The 22204-nt window shown below is 36.5% G+C and overlaps 1 protein-coding gene across 1 annotated transcript in view; it reads right to left on the bottom strand.

Moving 5' to 3' along the window:
* Positions 1-22204, bottom strand: part of Nol4 (nucleolar protein 4) — a 351023-nt gene that overhangs the window by 246794 nt on the left and 82025 nt on the right. Inside the window, exon 2 of the mRNA XM_050135051.1 lies at positions 6614-6763. Within this exon, the coding sequence (XP_049991008.1) occupies positions 6614-6763 (150 nt within the window). The remainder of the gene's footprint in view (positions 1-6613; positions 6764-22204) is intronic.

The raw sequence follows: 22204 nt of genomic DNA, 5'->3' as shown, positions 1-22204 counted from the left end.
ATATTCTTCAGATATTCATTTACTATATGAAATGGTACAAATTAATTAGAATAGTACACTTTCTGCCTATCTCAGATATACAGAATTGTTATTTGATTCAGTAGAATCTCTAATATTAAGCGAAATAAATAATGCATTCTGTATAAAGGATGCAGAATATTTATTTGTCATTGAATGTTGATTTTATTTTCACAAGTCAAAGAACATGGCTTACAGATAAGAGCTTTGCTAAGGCTCACAGAATATCTCCTGTGTCATTTTTGTAATCATCAGAAAACTATTATTATATTGGATCTATGGCAAAAGATGAAAAATAGCAAGAAAGGTGAGAAATATCTTTCTCACACAGACACACTCATACACACTCACACATACACACTCTCACAACACAACATGCTTTCTATTATATTAGTGTGTCACACCTACAAAGAACCCTTTCTGAGGAATGTGTTTAATTTACCTGATTTTTAATCTAATGCTTTTGTCTCAAATAATTTTGAGATACTCAAATCCCTTAAAAATGTTTCCTCAAGGGATGGGTTTCTCAAATGTTTGAACGCTAATGTCAAGGCTTTCTAACCTTGTATAGGAAACTAAGTTCTCCACTTGAGTCAGAGGCCAGTGTTTCCTCACAGCATCCAGAGAGGGCATGCGCCCACGGTGAGGACAGCAGCTTCAGCCATGCTTTGCCTTGGACTCCCTTGCTGGACCTGTGCTTAACTCAAGCCCATCGAGCAGCCTAAGTTATTCTCAACCTCCGTTTGCCTGAGAACACAGAACTCTCATATAAACAGTGGAAGTCAATGGTCCAACTCAAATGCATTAAGTTCTAAACACTAAATTTTGGGTACTGCAATAAAAAAGAAAATATGCATGGAACATGTAATCATAGATCTCAGTTGACAACTTGGTGAGAATTAGAAACAACTGGGAGATGGGACTATGGGCATGAACACCTTTCAGAGATTATCTTGTATAGGTTAGGTGAAGTGAGAAGATTTGCCTACTCTGGGTGGCACAATTCCCTAGGCTGGGATCCTGGACTGTATAAAAAAGAGGAAGTGAATGCCTGGCGATAGTGGCGCACGCCTTTAATCCCAGCACTCGGGAGGCAGAGGCAGGTGGATCTCTGTGAGTTCAAGACCAGCCTGGTCTACAGAGCTAGTGCTCCAAAGCCACAGAGAAACCCTGTCTCAAAAAACCAAAAAAAAAAAAAAAAAAAAAAAAAAAAAAAAAAAAAAAAAGAGGAAGTGAGCTAAACACAACAGCATTTGTAGATATCTGTGTCTACACTGTTCATGGGATGTGAGCAGTTTCTTCAAGATCCTGATGCCTTAACTCCCATGCTATGATGGACTGTATCCTTGAACTGTAATCTGAAGTAAAAGCTTCCTCCTTTGAAATGTTTTTGTTTTGTTTGTGCAATTTTATCAAAGCAACAGGAAAAGAAACTGAGACAAGACCAAAGTTTTCCTGGCACTAATCCCAGAAGTGTATAGATCATGTCTTATTTGATCAGTAAAATATCCAAATAGCCCTGCTTCACTGGGTGGTTGCACTAAATTGCCAACACAGAAACACACAATCTCTGATGCGTTTAGAGCAAAGATGCAAAAGAAAACAGATGACGAAGAAGTGAAATCTACAGGATGGTCATCATTTTCAGGGTAAGAAAAAGGGCCACAGAAGTGCCCTGATGTCTGTTGCTCTGGAATTTAAACTTACTTAGGGAGCTGCATACATGTAATGCTAGTATAACCCTGAAAGCTTGTTTGAAAAAGTGGAGAAAAAAAATGGATAATCTGTGGACATAGGTATCTTAGGTCTTTCTTCTTTGATGGCTATTTTAAAATCATACAACTGTGAGAAGCACATTGCATGCCCATTTTATCATTACTGTCATCCTTATCATCACCATCCCTGTAGAATAGCACAGTAAAACTTTTCTACCTCTGAATGATGCTTGTCAGCCAATCTGCTTTTATGAAAGCTGAGATCACCCCATGTATTCTGTCCTGACTTATGTACACCTGTTTGCTCACTGTGCTGAGTATTTCCATTTGGTCTCACATATTACCATTACATTGTAAACCATTTGGAAGATAAGCAGAATAAGTCCTGCCATGTTATATACACGAGTCTGCCACTTCTTGAGTCAAAAAGATTTTGAATAAATTGTTAGGATTTATTATGTTTTAGCTTAGTTTTGTTTCTCCACACCCAAAGGTGTGTCATTCATTATGAGTTCACAAAAACTCTGAGAGTTTTTTAATAACAAACTAGTAGAATTAAATGTAGATTAAAAATATCCGTTTTAAAGCTAGATCCATAGAAACAGTAGATATTTATCCAAAGCACAGGGCAAAACTGATGCAAACAAAAGCTTAAAAGTCATGTGTTCTAGACACTACACAGGATTGTTTTCCCTGAGAAAGCCATAGAAGGATGATGTCCTGCATAAACATGCTATTTCTAGACTGTTTCTCTAAAACAAACCCTTCCATGTCTATTGAAAGCGAGGCTTTAAAGAGCAGGCGTTATGACTGATGAGGAAGGGACAGACTAGCAATGTAGCTAAGGATGAAGTGCATGTGTTCCTGTAAATAAACTTCCTCACAAGCTCTTGTGAACAACACAGATGAAACTCATGGATCGTCAGAAAAAAAGAATACTAAAGTAGATGTGGTATTCACAGGAAAGAGGAAGGGAACAAGAGAGAATGATAGGTGAGAAAACATGATTGAAATACATTATGCAAATGCATAAAAATGTTATAATGAACCCCATTGTTAGCTGTCACTAATATATGCTAATAAAATATATTAAATTTTTATTAAGTTCAATATTTTATTAAAAATTATATTTTAAAATATTAAAAAGTCAGTTTTAATATTTTTCAGAAGATTAAGATGGTAAGTTCCCAGGAAAAATTAATAAGCAAAAATTAATCTTTGAAATATGAAAATTTGCTATCTTGAGACCTAAACTTTGGAACCAGCAAATCAAAGGATAATCCTCTGTCTGGAGAGCTAAGTTAGCCCCCTGTCCTGCACACTCTTCAACTAGGATCCCAGGGATTAATTGGGCAGAGAAAAGCATAGCACTCATCACAAAACCAGTATGTGTCAGCCATTTATATATATATAAAGCCATTTGCCCCACCATGCAGATCAGTACCTCTTCGTAAAGGCAGAAAAAAATTAAATTAATTGCCTACCGCACTGCAGATAGCAAAGAAATGCTAACTCTGAAAATTAGAACTATAGCTGTCTGGCTCCCAATATTTCTTTTTCTTTTTTTGCTCTAACATATGCTCTCTACCATTAATTAAATAAATGTCATTATGGGCATACATATACATATATATGTATAGAGAGAGAGAGAGGGAGAGAGAGAAAGAGTAGTGGTTGTACGTTAATTATTTCATACATAATTTATGTATGTGCATGAACACATGCACATGGAGAATTTCTCACACCGATGACATTGTCTTTCTAGTAGTCCCTAACTTAAAACCTGTTTCTGAAAGAACAGCCTGTGATGAAGGGGGAGGAGTGACAAGAGGTACCTAGAGAACAGCAGTGTGCTCACTAAGGCATCATTTAGGCCAAAGCTAATTATTGTTAAAAACTGAAGCACAGGACGATATTCTAAATAATAAATGTAAACTATTATTGTATCATTAATTCTGAAGAGACAGTACCTTTCACTAAAATGTATTTCGACATTTAAGTTTTCATGCAAAGATATATTTCAACCTCAAGCACAGTGCTAATTAAATGGTCTATTATGTTAAAGTAGATTATTTATAAGTTAAATATAGCCAAATACATTACAGGAAACACAGCCAATGCTATAATAACTGTTAATGATAAATTTATTTGAATATAAGAACAACCTATAAAATAATGAATAACTCCTAAATAATTAGAAAAGATTTTATATATTCCAAAAATGTGTCATTTTTGTGGATTTTCAAAGCTCATGAGTTATACTATATACCTTACAATTTTTTCTGTGGCCAAATTAGATAAAAATAAACTGTAATTGGTATAATGCCTAGATATTTCAAGGAATGATATACTGCAGATAGAAAACCAAATAGCATTCAATAGTTAATTCGATATTAAAAGACCACCATTTCCTGCAGAGTGGAAGCAGAATATTTGCAAAAAGGCAAAGTAAATAAAATGAACACTAAATCTATTGATAATACTGTTAAGACATGGTATGCTTTTATGATTAGTTGTACAAGTATAGTTTCTTGGCCATGTAGAAAGGGGAGAGAAAGGTAATAATCATAACCAGGCATGCTCTGTTTGTTAGGCGTACGAGAAAAGCTGAAGTCTAGTTGGAACTGTTATCACTGCAAAAGGACCCTAGCTATTGAAGCCGATTGGTACCGTTGAGAACTAAGTTCTGGCCCCACAGCCTTTGACTCCAACAACACAGCCATTCCATTTTAGCTGCGCTTTAGTATTAGGCTCCATTAATTGCACATTTGCATTAACGTTTAGCATTGCATCCCGCTCATCATATAGTCATGTGCACAGTTTCACTGATACTGCAGAGTTTTCCCCATATTGAGTTACAGTTGTATAAAATGGAAATGTTTCCTAATTAAAATTCATTTGAGAGCTAGACCTAGGAAGAGCTTAAGTTACAAGGAACTTTCCTGATATTAGGACAAGGAGAAAAGCTTTAACGTGGAAATAAGAATTAACTTCAGGAAGGAGTACATCTTCTAATAAGACATTCCCAGGAGGAATTATGAGTTTTAGGTGCTGCTTAAGCTTTTGAGACTGTTTCCCCAACCTCAAAATGCAGAAAGGGGTTTCAGGAAATGTGGATAACAAAATTTCATGTGTTGGAAACATAGTAACAAATTCACTGCAAATGCTTAGCAGTGAGTAATGGCTGTAAACTAGATTACCCACAGTCACCTAAGGAAACATGAGGTGACAGTTTGGATCTGGTGATGTTGGGTCATGCTTCTGCTTAAATTTACGATATTTGATTAATTCATTTTAAAGGTTAAATAATATCAAGTTTCTTTTGGTACCACACCCCCAACAATAAAGGCCACTCCCCATATTTTCATTTTATTTTGTCTTTGATTTTCATTTAATATGAAATTAAATATTTATTATATGAAATAATTATGTATTCCTGTCACACACAGTCCTGTCCAGTGCACATAGCTAGTTCATGAGAATGGATTCCCCTAAGAGTCCACAGTTAGTGATATTAGTAGATCAATATATAATTTTCTTAGTACTATCCAGAGGAATAACCCTAGTTTAGGAGAAAGGAGGAATGAGTATGTTCAGTGATATTAGTCTACATACAAACATCCCAAGATACTAGGTCACTTTCGTTAGTCATGATAAGAAAGCCTCTTTGGGTGCATAAATCAAAAGGAAGTTTATGTGGCAGAATTACGTAAGGAAACTTAAACTAGTACCTGCCCACAAACCATGCAATTTAGGAACAGCCAAGAAACAAAACCATATAGAAGGAGGGATAAATAACAACATTGTATTAAGGGTTATTATGCAGCTACAAGGATTCAATATGACCCTGGCAATATAGCAAAAAATAGTTATGAAAAGAAGCTATTTCTTATGCTCAGAGCTAATTTTCAAACGTATGTACCTGTATTTGAAACTTTGAACATTTCACACATTTTTCTGTATCTGAAAAAAAAATGGATCCAGACTGATATTGTGTATCAAGTAGCTGAAAACAGTTCATATCAAGGTAGCCAAAAGCGAAGTTCAGTAAGAATTCATAAAAAGAACATTATCCCCACTGCTGAGAAAGCTCTTATAATGTACACTTTGCTCATATTGGCAAAAAAGTAACTTACCCTTCAATTTTGCTAGAAAGGGTAAAATATCTATAGTAATATGGTTTTATAAAATTTTAATTAAATAAAATGTAGATTAAAATGTGTATATCAGGCTTAGGTACAATTCGTAACTTCAAAACTGAAATATAACTCCATTATATTCCACAATAAAAGAGTTAATTAAATTTGCTTTTCACATAATTTACAATAAAATAGTATATTTCAATTTTTAATTCTCAAAAGAATTGGTACTATGAAAATAACATACTTTAATATTTTGTTCAGGAAAATTAAGATATATAAAATAACATAAAAATAATGTATAATTTTCTTATCTATGTTGTTATAAGATGGAACAGGAAATATGTAAATACATTCATATGACTTAAGATGGAAGAAATTTGAATGATTATACAGATGTTATTATCTCACAGTACATAATTCAAATATCATGACACATTGAGTATACATTTCAAATGTGTCTTCCTGTTTATAGGTGTTTGACTGGGAATATTATACTTTATATATATATATTTAAAGAAAATAATAAAAGAATTATAGAAACAGGCTTAAACTTATGCAGTAGACTTGCGAGCCTATGACTAAAACAGAAAAGAGTAAATTACGTCTTAGGTACTGAGTTGCACTGTGACGTGGTCTAATCTGTGTTCAGTACCAGACACTACTATTACACTTGCGTTAACATCAAACAGAGCAACAGAACTCAGAATACATGCTTTCTCTCTCTTCTCTCCCACTTACTGCTTTGTAAGTTCTCTTCTGCCCAGCATGTTTCCGAATTTGTTCTCCATTCGGCCCTGTTTCCACATGCATGGAATAGATGATGTCAAAGAAATCTTCAACCACAGCCACTCGCCTTAAGGATAGCTTCTCATCCACTCCAACGCCATCCTGGAAATGAAACAACAACAACGACAAAAAAGCACATTAGATGGATGAAATTAGTTGCATTTATCAGATGAAGTTGATTAAACCAAAACATTTTGATAAAATTAACCAAATCATATCCAAGAAAACTTGGATAATTTGATGGCAATCTTTCTTCTTTCAAAACAGGATTTTTCTATGTAGTCCAGGCTGGCCTCAATCTCCCAGTCCTGCTGCCTCAGATACCACTACACACAACAGTCCCACAAATCTGTAAACTAACCATACTAAATTATAAAATGTTCATAAAACCATGGTTGCCGGACAGTGGTGGCGCATGCCTTTAATCCCAGCACTCAGGAGGCAGAGGCAGGCGGATCTCTGGGAGTTGAGGCCAGCCTGGTCTACAAGAGCTAGTTCTGGGACAGGCACCAAAGCTACAAAGAAACCCTGTCTCAAAAAACCAAAGGGAAAAAAAAACATGGTTAATATGAAGTAAATCATATTTACCCATCTCTTCCATCATTTGAGTTCTTATCCATCAGCATAATTTTTTAAATTATAAATTATATTTTAGGGCCTGGTAATTATTACTGTACTGATACCACTCCAGTGTCCGCTCAATCCATGCAGACTATATTTGAGTTGTTGGGTCATGACTTTTGTATTTAGTAAATAAGAGACAAGGATCAAATGTAGACCTTCTACCTCCAAACATCATAACTTAAGATAACAACAGGCATCTCTCTCCAACTGGAGACTGAGTGGCAGATGCAGTAGGCGTTAGAATGCCACTCTCTAAGGCAGTGGTTCTCAACCTGAGGATCAGGGGCCCTTTGGGGATCAAATGACCCTTTCACAGAGATTGTATATCAGATAACCTGCATATCAGGTTTTTACATTACATGTAATTTACATTAAAATTCATGACAGTAGCAAAATTACAGTAATAAAGTAGCAACAAAAACAGTTTCGTTTTATTCTTTTAAAACAATCTTTTTATTTTACATATCAATACCAGCTTCCCTCCCCCTTCCTTCTGCTACCCCATCCTTCCTCCCAACCACCCTTATTCACGTGAGATCTCCCATGGGGAGTCAACAAAGTCTGTAGTCACATCACTTGAGGAAGGGCCAAGCCCTGTATCTAGGTATCCCTCCATAGGGAATGGGCTTCAAAAAGTCAGTTCATGCAGTAGGGATAAATACTGGTTCCATTGCCAGTAGCTCCAGAAACTGCCCAAGCCACACAACTGCCACCCACATTCATTCAGAGAATCTAGTTCAATCTTATGCAGGTTCCCCAGCTTTGAGTTCAGAGTCAGTGAACTAGCTTAGGTCAGCTATTTCTGTGGGTTTTTCCATCTTGGTTTGACCCCTTTGCCCATATTATCACTCCTCCCTCTCTACAACTGGACTCCAGGAGCGCAACCCTGTGCTTAGCTGTGAATCTCTGCATCTGCTTACATCAGTTACTGGATGAAGGTTCTATAATGACAATTAATGTAGTCATCAATCTGATTACAGGGAAAGGGCAGTTTAGGTACCCTCCCTCAGTATTATTTAGATTCTTAACCTTGTGGTTTCCTGGGAGTTTCCCTAGTGCCTGGTTTCTTGCTAACCCCATAATGGCTCCCTCTATCAAGATATCTCTACTCAGCACTAAAAAATAATAACATCTTGAAATTTGCAGGCAAATGGATGGATGTGGGAAAAAAAAAGAAAAAAAGAACATCTTGAGTGAGGTAACCCAGATCCAGAAACAGAAACACAGTATGTACTCACTCATTAGTGGATATTAGACATAAAGCAAAGGATAGCCAGCCTACAGTCCACAACCCCAGAGAAGCCAGGAAACAAGGAGGACCCCGAGAGAGATATACATGGATCCCTTTAGGAGGGGGAAATAGACACAATGTCCTGAGTAAATTGGGAGAGATTGGGAGGGTGAAAGGGAATAGAACGGAGACAAGGTGAGGGGGGAGAAGAACATGAGGAATTTGGAAGGTTGAATTGGGAAAGGACAGAAAGGGAGAGCAAGAAAATAAAAATAATTTTACGGTTGGGGTCAGCACACCATAAGGATCTGTATTAAAGGGTGGCAGAATAGGGAGGTTGAGAATCACTGCTTTAAGGAATACCAAGTGGGTGAAAAATGGATCTCCCAAATAAAACTACATATTGAGCAAAGTGCTTCTGCGTGTCTGAATTCAAGTTTTCACAGCTGTAAAATGGGGACAGTAGAAGCTGTTTCACAGGAGCATTGTGAGCACTGAGGGAAATCGGGTATGTAAAGCATGTGACCCAATCTGTTAAGATATAAACCTTCAACTAATGTTGGCAGCACCTGACATTTTAATAATCATATTACAATATAATTAAGATCCTGTAGGGGTGCCAAGGACCACCATGTTATCTCCTGTTCAGGAAACTCCTTAGAGGAAATATAACTTGACATATAGGGAGGTTTTTATGTTTCAGCAGAGCAATGTCCAACCAAAAATAAAGAGTTGAAATGGCTACTAAATCATATTCAATGGGAGGCTTGAGACATTAATAAAAGATTAATATTCCATGAAAAAGTTGATCTATGTGACTGCAGCATAAAATCAATTTCTATTTGCAAAACCGATCTACACCCACATTCACATGCATACACACACTCACACACATACATATATGTATATAAACACATGTACGTAGTCTTCCTGAAAAATAACCTAGTGTAGTGATCTTGCCATTGTTGCTTGAAAACACCGTGAATACTCTTCCCCATGGAAAAGCACATCCAATAGTTAATGATCAACTCTGATAATATATAATCAATAAGTAACATAATACAGAGTATATACATACATAGAGTTAGCATTTTTAAAAAAAAAAAGAAGCCATGAAATTCAAAGAAAATAAGTGTGGGTACAATGGAGAATTTGGGGAAAGGAGAAAAAATAGGGAAATGATGTAATTTAATATCAATTTGTTTTGAGATATTTGATAACATCATGTAAAAATATACCACTATGATCAGTTTAATAAAAAGCTAAAAGCTAAACAATCAATAACTTGGCAGGAGGTATAGCAGGTTCTTCTGGACAGAGAGAACTCTGCGAAGAAGAGAGATAGAGTCACCAGCTAGACATACAGGGAGCAAGCATGCAGGAGGAGAGGTAAAAGCCACAAGTCATGTGGCAACCTACAGATGAACAGAAATGGGTTAATATAAGTTGTAAGAGGTAGTAGAACAAGCCTAAGCTATAGGCTGAACTTTTATAATTAATAAGTCTTCATGTCAATTTTTTTTTTGCGAGCTGGTGGCCTGAAGAAAAATCCATCTTCATCAACTTTTTAGTTAATAATAATGCTATGAAAGGGGAATTGCTTAAAGTAAGTTTTAAGCAGTCAAGGACTGAAAAGCAAGATTTCTTCCAATAGCAACACTAAGAGGCTGAGCTACTGTGAAACAAAAATCAAGTCAACATCTATTTTTCTTACACCTAACTTTTACTTGTGCATTTGCAATTTGCAGTAGGCTTTGTATGTAGCAGAGCCTGGAGCAGCATGCTCATATAATGTCATATATGAGATTTCATAGTTGGTTCAACTATCAGGTCTTTTACCACCACTCAGTTTGAAGTGTTTGTTCCCTCACACATCACGTGTGATGCTGATAATTTCGAGTTTGGCTTCAGATCTTTCTCATCTGTCTTTTTTAAAGTCTAGAGTCACCCCTTCTATATGGGGATCCCCAGAATAGCACCACTATGCCTTGTGACACAAGATTAGTACTTAGCATGGACTACACAGAACTCAACAGTGAACTGCCTGGAAAGACACAGCTTAAAGGGCAGTGTGCAAGAAAGCACAACTGGTCCCAGAGGTACCACGCTAGCCTGCATTTCCTGTCTTCAGACAACATCCATTGTCCTAAGTGTAAATCTAAGTTCTGACTCTGTCCACCAGTAAATTCATCCACGAAACTTTATCTGCTTTTCTCCACATCATAACATTTGTACAGTATCTACTCCTGTTTGTTTGCTGAAAAATCAAATGCACAATTTGTAAAATCTTATGAATGGAGGTAATTTATTTTTTTCAGAGATTCATTTGAAACTTACCCATTTACCTTCTTACATCTAAAATCATAACCTATTTATCCATTTTATCAAGTATCTGAAGATACTAAATATTGGCAAGCCTGTGTTAGTTACTAGAATTATCAAGATATGCATACACATACACATATATGTGCATATATACATGTATAAATTTTTCATATATATAACATATAATATATAACTGAAGACTTGATGATACCCACTGTCTAGTACAGGAAAGGGAAATTAAATAATTTCTGGGTGATAAATTTTTGTTACTCTACATACACTACATAACAGTTTGCTTAACAAAACAGAAACTGATTTTTTTTTTCATAGTACGGGAAGTCAGAAGTCCAAAGTCAAGTGCCAACCAAGTTCCATTCCATCTGGAATCCCCAGAGGAAAACAAATCACTGCTCCTGGGATTTTGGTTACCAACCTTCTATGGTTGGGCATTCAAAATACCACCTTCTCAGCAGGGCGGTGGTGGCACACACCTTTAATCCCAGCACTCGGGAGGCAGAGGCAGGCAAATCTCTGGGAGTTCGAGGCCAGCCTGGTCTACAAGAGCTAGTTCCGGGACAGTCACCAAAACTACAGAGAAAACCTGTCTCGAAAAAAGCAAGCAAGTAAACAAACAAACAAACCCGCCTTCTCTTCCATATGCCTCTCTTATACCTATCTTTCTTAATAGGGAGATTTATGATAACTTTAAAACCCAGTAAGTAGGAACTGAGGAGATGGCTTGAGAAGACACAAAACCATGTAAAGCCAGGCAGGGTGGTACACCCCTGTGATCTCAGTATTCCTTTGGTGAGATGAAAGACAGAGACAGAGCAAATCCCATCATGGAGAGGGGAGGTTGGCATCAAATTCCACCTCTAGCCAAGGAGTTACTGGTAACTGAGAGCTGTTGGGAGAGGGGGAGTCAGCTTTCTTTAAGAGGGCACTTTCCTAGCACTATAATGAGCACATTACAGTGGATGGTTATACCCCAGGAGCACATAGACAGCTTGAGCACATTACAGTGGATGGTTATACCCCAGGAGCACATACACAGCTTGAGCATATTATAGTGGATAGTTATACCCCAGAAGCATGTAGACAGCACAAGTTGAAATAGATAGGTTTTACAAAGAAATAAATAGGGCAAAAAGCTGTGTGGGAAGTAATGAAAGCACAGTTTTGGGAGGAGCCAGGGGTGGGTGACTAAATATGATTGAAATAATATGATGTGAAATTGTCAGATAATTAATAAAAATATCAAAGTTGGAAATGACTATGGTGATGATTTTTCTAAAGATGCTGCTTAAAAAGCAAGTGAACATAAAGATGGAGGGAAGTGTAAATCAGATTACTAAGACACCACTTCACATTCCCTGACTTTCCCAGAACAAAAAGATGTGTTGAGGATTTAGAGACATTAGAACCCTCATACAAACTGACTAAAATGCTAAACTGTACAGTGACTCCACAGACAATTCACAGTAACTCAGCATTTATTAAGATAGATTTTCCAGATTACCTAACTGGTCTCCATTAATATATATTCAAGAGGAATGATGAACCAAGTCCATTCAATATTTGCACAAATATCAAAAACAGCATCTATTTGCTTTTCTGAGGTATTTTATTATAGCAACATAAAATAATTAGTATATTATAAATTTATTGCAAAAATATGTTGAGTAAAAATATTGTAGAGAATACTAATAACTTACACTTTCTTTGTGAAGAGATAGTTATAGCCAGTCAACAACTGATAAACAGCTGCACTCCCTAGATCATCCAAGGCTTTGTATCTTTGGATCTCATGTTCCTCGGTTTAGTTGTGTGCACTTTCTTCTCCTTTGTTAATTTTCTCTAACACAAAAATCTCTCCCATACTTACTCACTTTGGCTGTGTATCTCCTCTCTTTGTCTCACTCTCCACTACAGCCCATGGCTGAACCTTCATGATATACATTTCATCATCAGGAAGCCTTTATTTTGTTTTTCTTTTATTAATGGTAGTTTTTTTTATAGTATATCTGGATCACAGTATCTTTCCCACCCACTCCTGTCTCTATTCATTCGTCTTCTATCTCTCTTTAGAAAAATAGGTTTCTAAGGAATTAATGTACTGCAAAATATAATATAATGATAGCACAAAAAATAAACACTTAAGAATAGACAAACAGTAACACCAAAAGCCAGAAGGAAAAGAGCCCAAGTAAAAGCACAGGAAACAGACAACAAACTAAAAGGCCCACTTATTATCACACTTAAAATCACATAAAACACAAAACAAAAAGTCATAATATATACACAAATGGCTTGTAGGGTTAAAAATGGAGAGAGAGAAAAGTTAAAATAATAAGACAAAATTTAAGAAAATAAAAAGCCCTGACATGATAATATCTTGTCACCAAATGAAGCTTCCAGTACCCGCAATGGGTTACACCTAATAGACAAGTTGGTCAAAGGGTTCCCGTGTTACTAAGGCTGTTACCAAGACTATTATGTTGTTCTTTACAAATTGACAAGGAGGGTCCATCGCTGAAGATAATACCTTCACAACTAGTTAAAAATGGAGAAGTCAAGCTGGTGCCTACATACAGCCTTCATGCCTATGAGCTAGTGTGTATGGTGCCTGAAGATATTCTGCATGCTACCAGTGAAGCTACTAACTTTTCAATATACCATGGAGACTGACTGTAAGATATGCTAGGGCAATGGTGGAACAAAGTTTGTGGGAGTAAGCAAACAGTATTTGAATTGACTTAATACATACTTCTTGAGATGGAACCCATACTGAATGTGGCTGGATAACCAAGAATCTGAAACTAGAGAGCACAGGGGTTTAGAGTAAAGCCAAATATTGCTGTTCTACTAAACAATTTTGGCAATAAATGACTCTTAATGATATTCGGCTATATTCAGTGATTAATGTCTTGCTGAGCCATCATCAAAGAAAATTCCTCCTGAAGCAGGTAGGAAAAATACAAAGACCCACAGTCAAACAATATGCAGGAAGTTAAAGACCTTGGAATACTCAGTCCTAAATGGGATATCTCCATCAAATCTCTCTCCTCACGGATCAGGAAACCCTGCAGAAGAGGAAGTAGAAAGGGCATATGGGCAGAAGGGATGGAGGACTCCATGGAAGCAAGGCTGTCTAAACACAAGAGTACAGACACATGTATCGACTCACAGAGACTGTATTGCATGCACAGGGGCTGCATGGGTCTGTACCAGATTGGACCATGGGTCTGAGAGGAGAAATGGACACATACCCCAAATCCCTAACCCAGAGCTCTTTTCAATTGATAACAACTTGCAAATGAAAATTTAGCTTTTTCCAAGGGAGTTTCACTGGGGAAACAAACTAGGCTGCATACCCAGCAGATGGTGGCCAACAGAAAATGAACTCAACGTCACCTTTTGAAGTTTCTTGCCTCATAAAACCAGCACCTTTAATATCTAAATGTAGAATTCTAAAGTTCTTTGAAATAAAAAGTGTGTGCATGTGGCATTACCATACAAGTGAATAGTCTTCTGTCAAACAAAGGATGAAGCACTGGTCATGATAAGCCGTGAATGAACATGGAAGATACTGAGTAAAAGAAATCAGACACCGAAGCCCATGCATTGTATGATTCAGTTCATATGAAGGGCCTGACACAGAGACATTAAGGCAAACATAAATTTGACCAATTTAACTCTAGAAAAGGAGAATAAAAATTTAATACTAATGCTTAATGTCTTTCAAGAAGAATAAAATTATTCTAAATTTTGATAAGAGTGATTGTTGTATAATCCTCTGAACTTATTGGAAACACCGAATTTTACCTTTAAATGATGACTAATATGGTATATGAGCTATTTTCAACTGCACTATTAAGATACAGTATCTAATAATTTGAGATGTTGAGCACAAGAATATGTGGGAAGAAAGTAAGATGAGGGGGGAGAGATATTACATGGATCAGAGGCAAAGAACTGGTCTCATGTGCATGAGGCCATGTGCTTTATCCCTAACAGTACGAAATGAGAAAACTCAAATAATATACAATCAAACTGTCCACCTAAATGCTAATATTGAACAGTGTTGCTGAGTGGCTCAGACTAAACTATAACAGAATCAGATGTGGGGTGGACCACTAGACAATGGTCTCATAAAAGAAGTACCCGAATGTATAAGATTATAAACTTTACTGGACTAAAAAATGGGTGGCTTATAACTTTACACAATAAAATATATTTTCATGATAAATTCTATGTAGGAGACTAATTCTCACAGGATGCTTTCATGGACTTCTATGTTTAGCTGACCCATGGCTTTGGTTGGTCTATGAGATGACAAATAAAATTTCATCTAAAGCACCCCTATTTTCTCAATACTTTTGTATATTAGTGTGGTGGTAACCATTATATATTTTCTCATCCATGTACAAATTTTGATCATCAAACTGAAAATTCAAACTCTATGCTATACAAATGGATAAAAGAATAAGTCAAAGTTTATGGGTTTTTCATTTCCTGTGCCTAACATTTCCACCATAGCTGTTTCAAACTGCCACAATGTAACCACTGAACAGAGAACTGGGAGGGCAAGAATAAAAAGGTTAAATTAAGTGGTGTTTTAATCCTGACATTACATACTAGAATAACTTTTAAAAAGCAAAGAAACAACTACACTATAAAAAAGTTTGGAATTGATAAATTCTGAGTATGTTTTATTGTAGTTTAAGTTACTTAACAGTTCAGTTAATTCAATTTGTAGTAATGGTCACATTTCTAAAACTACTGATTTTTTTTAAAAAAAATTATCATTAACTCTCAAGGTTTCAAAGGCTAGGCCATCGTATCAATGTTTTGTATCAATTAAAATGAATGAATGGTATATTTACTTAATTTGGTAACTATTTTATGGAATAAATTCTAAACTAAAGGTGTGCAAAGACAACAAGAATTCAGGAAACTAATTCATTTAGCAAGACACTTCAAGTCCTATGAAATCTTTGGTATTATTGAAAAACTTGATATCTAAGCCAATTTAAGAAAGCCAAGCAAACATGTGAGTAGAGTCTGACACAAATCTCTGGTTAATTTCATGAGCCTTTCCCACATCTTCTTCACCAAGTATAATTAACTAAGGCCTATATGTCGAGATGTAGGAGTCAGTGGATGAAAATATTTACAACCCTCCTCTCCTCAGTTAAGCTGTTATCTGACAGGTGTCCTGACTGGTAAAACATCACTGCAATGATATAGTAGCTGTTGTTGTTGACAATTATAGTGGAATATTTAGATCCAAAAGAAGAATCAAGAGCTACGAATGTAGAAACAGCTATAGCAATTATATAATGAGAGGATAGGGCTAGATAGAAGATAGATGATAGATGATAGATAGATAGATAGATAGATAGATAGATAGATAGATAGATAGATAGATAGAAGATAGATAGATAGGTGGATAGGTGGGTAGGTGGATAGGTGAATAGGATAGAATAAAAACACAAATATAATGTCTCAGCTTTCAAAAATCCCAAATCAAATAACTGAAAAAGACCAACAGCAAACAGTCCAATCTTTGAAGTCACCTTTGAGATTCTGTTTATAATGAAAGGTACCATTTATTCAAGTAGAATAAGCAAATATTAAAGTGAACATGACAAGCTCTAAACTGCCCCTTTTTTTTCCCATAAAGATCTAGTCATTTGACCCACAAGGCTTCAGTTCACAAAATATCTATAAAAACAAAAACAAAAAAAAAAGCATCTAGCTGACTAAGTGATTTATAAGACAGTTTCAACATTTGAGTTTTATTTACTGATCAGTACAGCTATTCACTAATTTCATGTAAAACTATATGCTTATAAATCAGACTGTGATTTTGAAAATGCACTATTCTTTTCCTTAGCTCCTTCCATGTGTATATGCAGTGCACTTTTTCTTAGCTCCTTCCATGTGTTGAAGCTATTGGCAATATTTTTTAAAGAAAAACAAATACAGAGCGGGCGTAATTTTAACCAGATGATATTTCAGGGAAAGAAAAGCAGGTCAAGATAAAAACTACATAAAGAGAAAATAGAGGTTTCTTTAATCTGCCAAAAAAAAAGTCTGTCAAAAGCAACCATTTGCAAAATTTATTAACTTTTTGTCAGCTATTCATTTGCAAAGATACAGAAAAAAATCCTATTTATTCGAAAATTGACAATTTACCCATGAAAACTGTGCTGCATTCCAAGTTTATGTTTCATCAATGAGGAGATAATTACAATTATTTACATGGAATATTCACCCTCTTTTCAGCACAAACAAAAGGCCATGTTACCAGGAGGTCCAGGCTTGCCAGCAGAGGGAACAGTGGAAAACAGCTTCACCAAGGGCTCAGCCTATCAGACACAGTCTTACACCACAGCTGTCAATGCTCCCTGAAGCATGCTGTTTCTGCCCTCCCTTGAAGCATTGGGTTTTACTTGAATATCAGTTGAATTTTGCCTGGAATTTAAAAAGCACTCAACAATTCTTAATTCCTTTATTTAGATAATATGACTTTTTTAATATCTGAGATTGTCATATAAAGATGTAGAGTGTTGAAGATATAATGAAGAAAACAAACACAGGTACCAAAAATACCCACTATAATACAAAAGCTAAAGCTTTGTATAGCGGACTTCAAGACTCACAGAAAAACCTGTTTATTGTAATCAAGCCAGTCTGACATTGGCAAAAAAATAAATAGAGCCAAAGATCAATAGTGTGGAGTAGAGAATCCATAATACATGTATATATGCATCCTCCAAAAATTAACTGAAACCGCATCATGGGTAAAACTAAATATATGAACAACTACAGATGATTGTGGGCATGAATAAAACACTTTGGATATTGCATCAAAGGCAAGATCCATGAAAGAACTATGCAACAAGCTAGATTTCTCTAGCAAGTAGGGGAATGCAAATCAAAATAACTTTCAGATTTTATCTTACTCCAGTGAGACAGAACAACCAACAACAAATGCTGGAGGAAGTTAAGAAAAGAGGGGAGTTTGGAAAAACGTAACCCTCATTCACTATTGACTGAATTGCAAACTTGTAAAGCTACTATGAAAATTAGTGTGAAAAACTATCAAAAAAAATAGAGGCACGATCTCTTGAGGAAATTGGGAGCATGGAGAATAATGGAGATGGTTGAAGGGAAGGAGAGGGGAAGACAGGGGGACAATGTATAGCTCAATAAAATCAATAAAAATAAGAACCACATACATGATGGTTTTACATGGGTGCTTTTAAGAAATGCCACAGCAAGATGGTTATCATTTTAGGTTCCCCTGGGGACATTGTTCTGCCCCAGTCTCCCACTTCAATACCTGTTTCTCTAGAGCAGAGGGCTATTATCTCCTGTAGGGCCAGTAAGAGTGTCACTGAATGACATTAGTTATATGCATTGGAACCAACAGAGAAATCAGGACAGCCTCCCAAGCTCCTCATCACTTTTGCATCTAACCTAGCATCTGTGTTCCCTGCCAGGTTCAGTGGCAGTGGGGTGTGAAACAGACATCACCCTCACCCTCCATACCAAATGTCTAGGATATCTTGCAAGTACTTGGTTAATAACATGTATTTTGAAATATTGTCACCATCCACAAATGAGATTGGCCTAGAACTTGGACCCCAAGCTGTCCTCAAATGTATAAACCTCATGTTTATGCCTCTCTGGTTCTGGGATTAAAGATGTTAATGTTAAAATAAAATAAAATAAAAATAAATCTATCCTAAGACCAAGGTGTACGGCTCCTTGACACATGGCCAAATGTTACCACATCTTCCACCACAAATACTGGCTCAGCCATGTTCTTTGCTGGTCTAGTCACAATGCTAAGAAATAAACCAACCTAAACATTCTAGAACCAATGAAGAGATAATGAAATATACTACATACACACTATGGAATACTATTCAACTATAAAGAAAATGAAATCATGAATTTTTAGGTAAATGGATAGAAATAGAAACATCATAATCAGTGAGGTGTAACCCAGATCCAGTAAGTCAAATGTTACATGTTTTATCTCATGGAGGCTTTTAGGGGGAAATCTTCACATATGAACACAAAGCCTGTAGTAACTATAGAAATCAGAAAAGTAAAGTGCGGCCATTTACAGGATGGGGGGTTGGGGAGCAACAGAGAGAAGAATGGCAGCAAAATGGAAGAAGGGCAGATCTTCAGGGAAGGGGAGGGAGGTAAATACAGAATCAGGTGGGAGGGGGGTAAAGGAAAGTAGAAACATTCAAGTGATCTGATTGAGAAATGGAAAATGAAAAGGGGGCTTTTTAGGGAGAAGAGATGGAAAAACACAGAAGGAGGAAGGTAGGTAAATCCAAGGAGTTCTGAAAAAGCCACAAGGAATCATATTTCTGTTTATCTAAGCTATAATACATGTATTTTCATATATAAATATATACAAATATTATATATTAATATAGTTTTAGTGATCTACCTAACTACTACAACAACAAAATACCAGACATGAGAATCACTCTTCTATGTTGTTGGTCAGGGCTGTCTAACAGATTCCCAAAGCAGCCAGCCTATTGTTGCTGCCCTTGGTTAACCCTAGAGGTGCAAGGTAACTTCCTAATGCTGAAGACACCACACACTTCATAAATGGGACCCAGAGGTCCCTGAGCTACAACTGATAAGAACCTCCCCTTGCTGACGACTAGCTTTTATACTACCAAAGTCGTTATGCAAGGTTCCATAGGAAGGAGACAACCAACAGTTCTACCCGCTTTTGATTCCTATGAACCAGGTCAATGAACATCATGCCTTGAGAGCCCCAAGGGTGCAATAGTGGCATGCTTACCTTGGCAGTAACCTACAAGTCTCTAATTGTACTTATGACCTATTCAACAAGAGGAATGCCATGTCTGGCACAAAAAATATGCTACACTATGCCTTCCTAGTGAAGTCACAGTTAATAAGGGAGAATCTATAGTGATTAGTTTATTTAGCCATCATTATTCCTAAGAACAACCTATACACACATTGGCCCTTATACCCAGAGATACATGTAGTCTACACCCATCATCAAGGAAACTTTTCTATGCAACGTATGGAGACCATTACAGAAAATTACAACTGAACAAAAAGTTGTGGATCTTAGTCCCAATGGATTAATCTAAAATATATTACTGAATCTAAGGCTCAGGAAATGTTTCCAAAGAAGGGACAGAAAGAGTCTAAGAGTTAGAAGATCATGAAGTTGGCTGAGAAATGATATCTTTAGTAATATCAGAAGCTATACTCTAGTATCTCATGATCACTGAAATGTGAGCTTTAGTGGGATGATGCCAAAGAACATTCCAGACTGGACAGAAAAAAAAAAAGCTCAAGGGGCCTGAGCCACACACAAAGAGTTGAAGGCAGCTAGGAGAGAGAAAAGTGGCTTTCCCCAGGAAAGAGTTCACTAATAGATTGTCCATTAACAAATGGTCAACCCTGAAAACAAACATACAAATGTCATATAGACTGAAAAGGTTATATTTAGGGATATAAGATGTATAAGCATTGTTATTGTAAAAAACCAAGGCAATAACTTTGAAGGAAAATGAGGACAGGTATATGGAAGGGTTTGGGGGAAAGAAAGGGAAAGAAGAAATGTAATTAATTCATAATAAATAAATGTCACAAAGAAACTCCACAAAAATAATTTTCTAAAAATGAAGCACAGACTGTAGTGTATGTGTGTATGAACAAAAATATTAACAATGTTAAAGAACATTGCTATTCACAATATACAAAAAGGCCACAAACCTCAACAAAAAGAAAAGCAGACTGGCCCATCTAAGCTCCAGCAGTCAGTTAACGGCCAGCTAACAGCACCGATTGGAAGAAGTGGGTGACTGATCTCCCAGCTAAACTGCTACAATCACTAGGCCCTAAGTCACAGTCTGTGCTTTCCCCCTCCCATCTCAGCCCCAGCAGCCAGCTAGCAAGCAGGTAAGAGTCCTGCTGATAGGCTGCTCCACCTTGCCCACCCATTGGGCACTGTAACCTACAAGACCACTCTGGTGCCCAAACTTACTGAACTCTTCACCCTCTTCCTGGCCAAACATCTCCCACAAGATAAGCAGTTTCTAGAGACACAAGCATCACCTGCACAGATTAGAAAAAGAAATGGCCCTATAAGAATACATTAGACAACACAAACTACAGAAAACCTACAAACTCATGAAACTGCGATTCTCATCTGAATTACCACTGAGTCAAGGAAGAAATAAATTAAAGACTTCCTAAATTTCAATGAAAATGAAACATAACATCCTCACACCTATGGGAAACAATAAAAGTAGTGCCATGAGGAAAGTTCATAATAGCACTGAGTGCCCGCATAAAGAATTTGGAGAAATATCTCACTTAACAGTGAGAAAAAGAAGCAAATTCAACCAGAAAGAGTAATGGCAGGAAATAATCAAACTCAGGACTAAAATCAATAAAATAAAAACAAAAAGAACAATATAGAGAATCAATGAAACAAAAAAAGTTGGTTCTTTCAGAAAATCAACAATATTGAAAACCCTTACCCAAACTAACTAAAAGGCAGAGACAGAATGTCTAAATAGGCAAAATCAGAAATGTAAAGGGGGACATAATAACAGACATAGAGAAAGTCCAAAAAATCATCAGGTCATACTTCAAAAGCCTATAATACACAAAATTGGAAAAACTAAAGAAATGGACAATTTTCTGGATAGGCATCACAAACCAAAATTAAATCAAGACCACATAAACAATTTAAATAAATCTATTACCCTAAGGAAATAGGTAAAGCAACTACACTGACCAACCTTACAGACCAGGCAGCAATGACACACACATTTAATCCAAACTAGTAACCACACTAGCTTGCCATTGAAACCAGGTGGTAGCGGTGCACACTCTTAATTCCACAACTAGAGAGGATTATAAAACGGAAGGAGACAGCTCTCGGTCTCAGTCTCATTATGAGGTTTCCTGGAGGAGGAATCACCATTTTAAGACTAAAGTCAATGTAAGAGTCAGTGCTGACTCTTTTGCTTTTTTGGTCTTCAGGCAAGCTTTATTTATTAAAATACAAATGAAATGAGACTACACGGAACATCCATTAAAAAACTCCCAATTAAAAAAAAAAATAAAAAGCCAGGGCCAGGTGGTTACAGGGAAGAATTCTACCAGAATGTCAAAGAAGAGCTAATATCAATAGTTCTCCAATTGTTCTACACAATAAAAATGGAAGAAACATTGCCAAACTGTTTATGAGGCTACAACTACCTTGAGACCCAAACCACAAAAGATGCAGAGAGAGAGAGAGAGAGAGAGAGAGAGAGAGAGAGAGAGAG

Source organism: Alexandromys fortis, unplaced genomic scaffold (genome assembly GCF_014885135.2).
Source record: "Alexandromys fortis isolate MF-2015 unplaced genomic scaffold, M_Fortis_MF-2015_v1.1 scaffold_25, whole genome shotgun sequence".
Taxonomy (NCBI): domain Eukaryota; kingdom Metazoa; phylum Chordata; class Mammalia; order Rodentia; family Cricetidae; genus Alexandromys; species Alexandromys fortis.
This window is presented reverse-complemented; position numbering and strand designations above follow the sequence as displayed.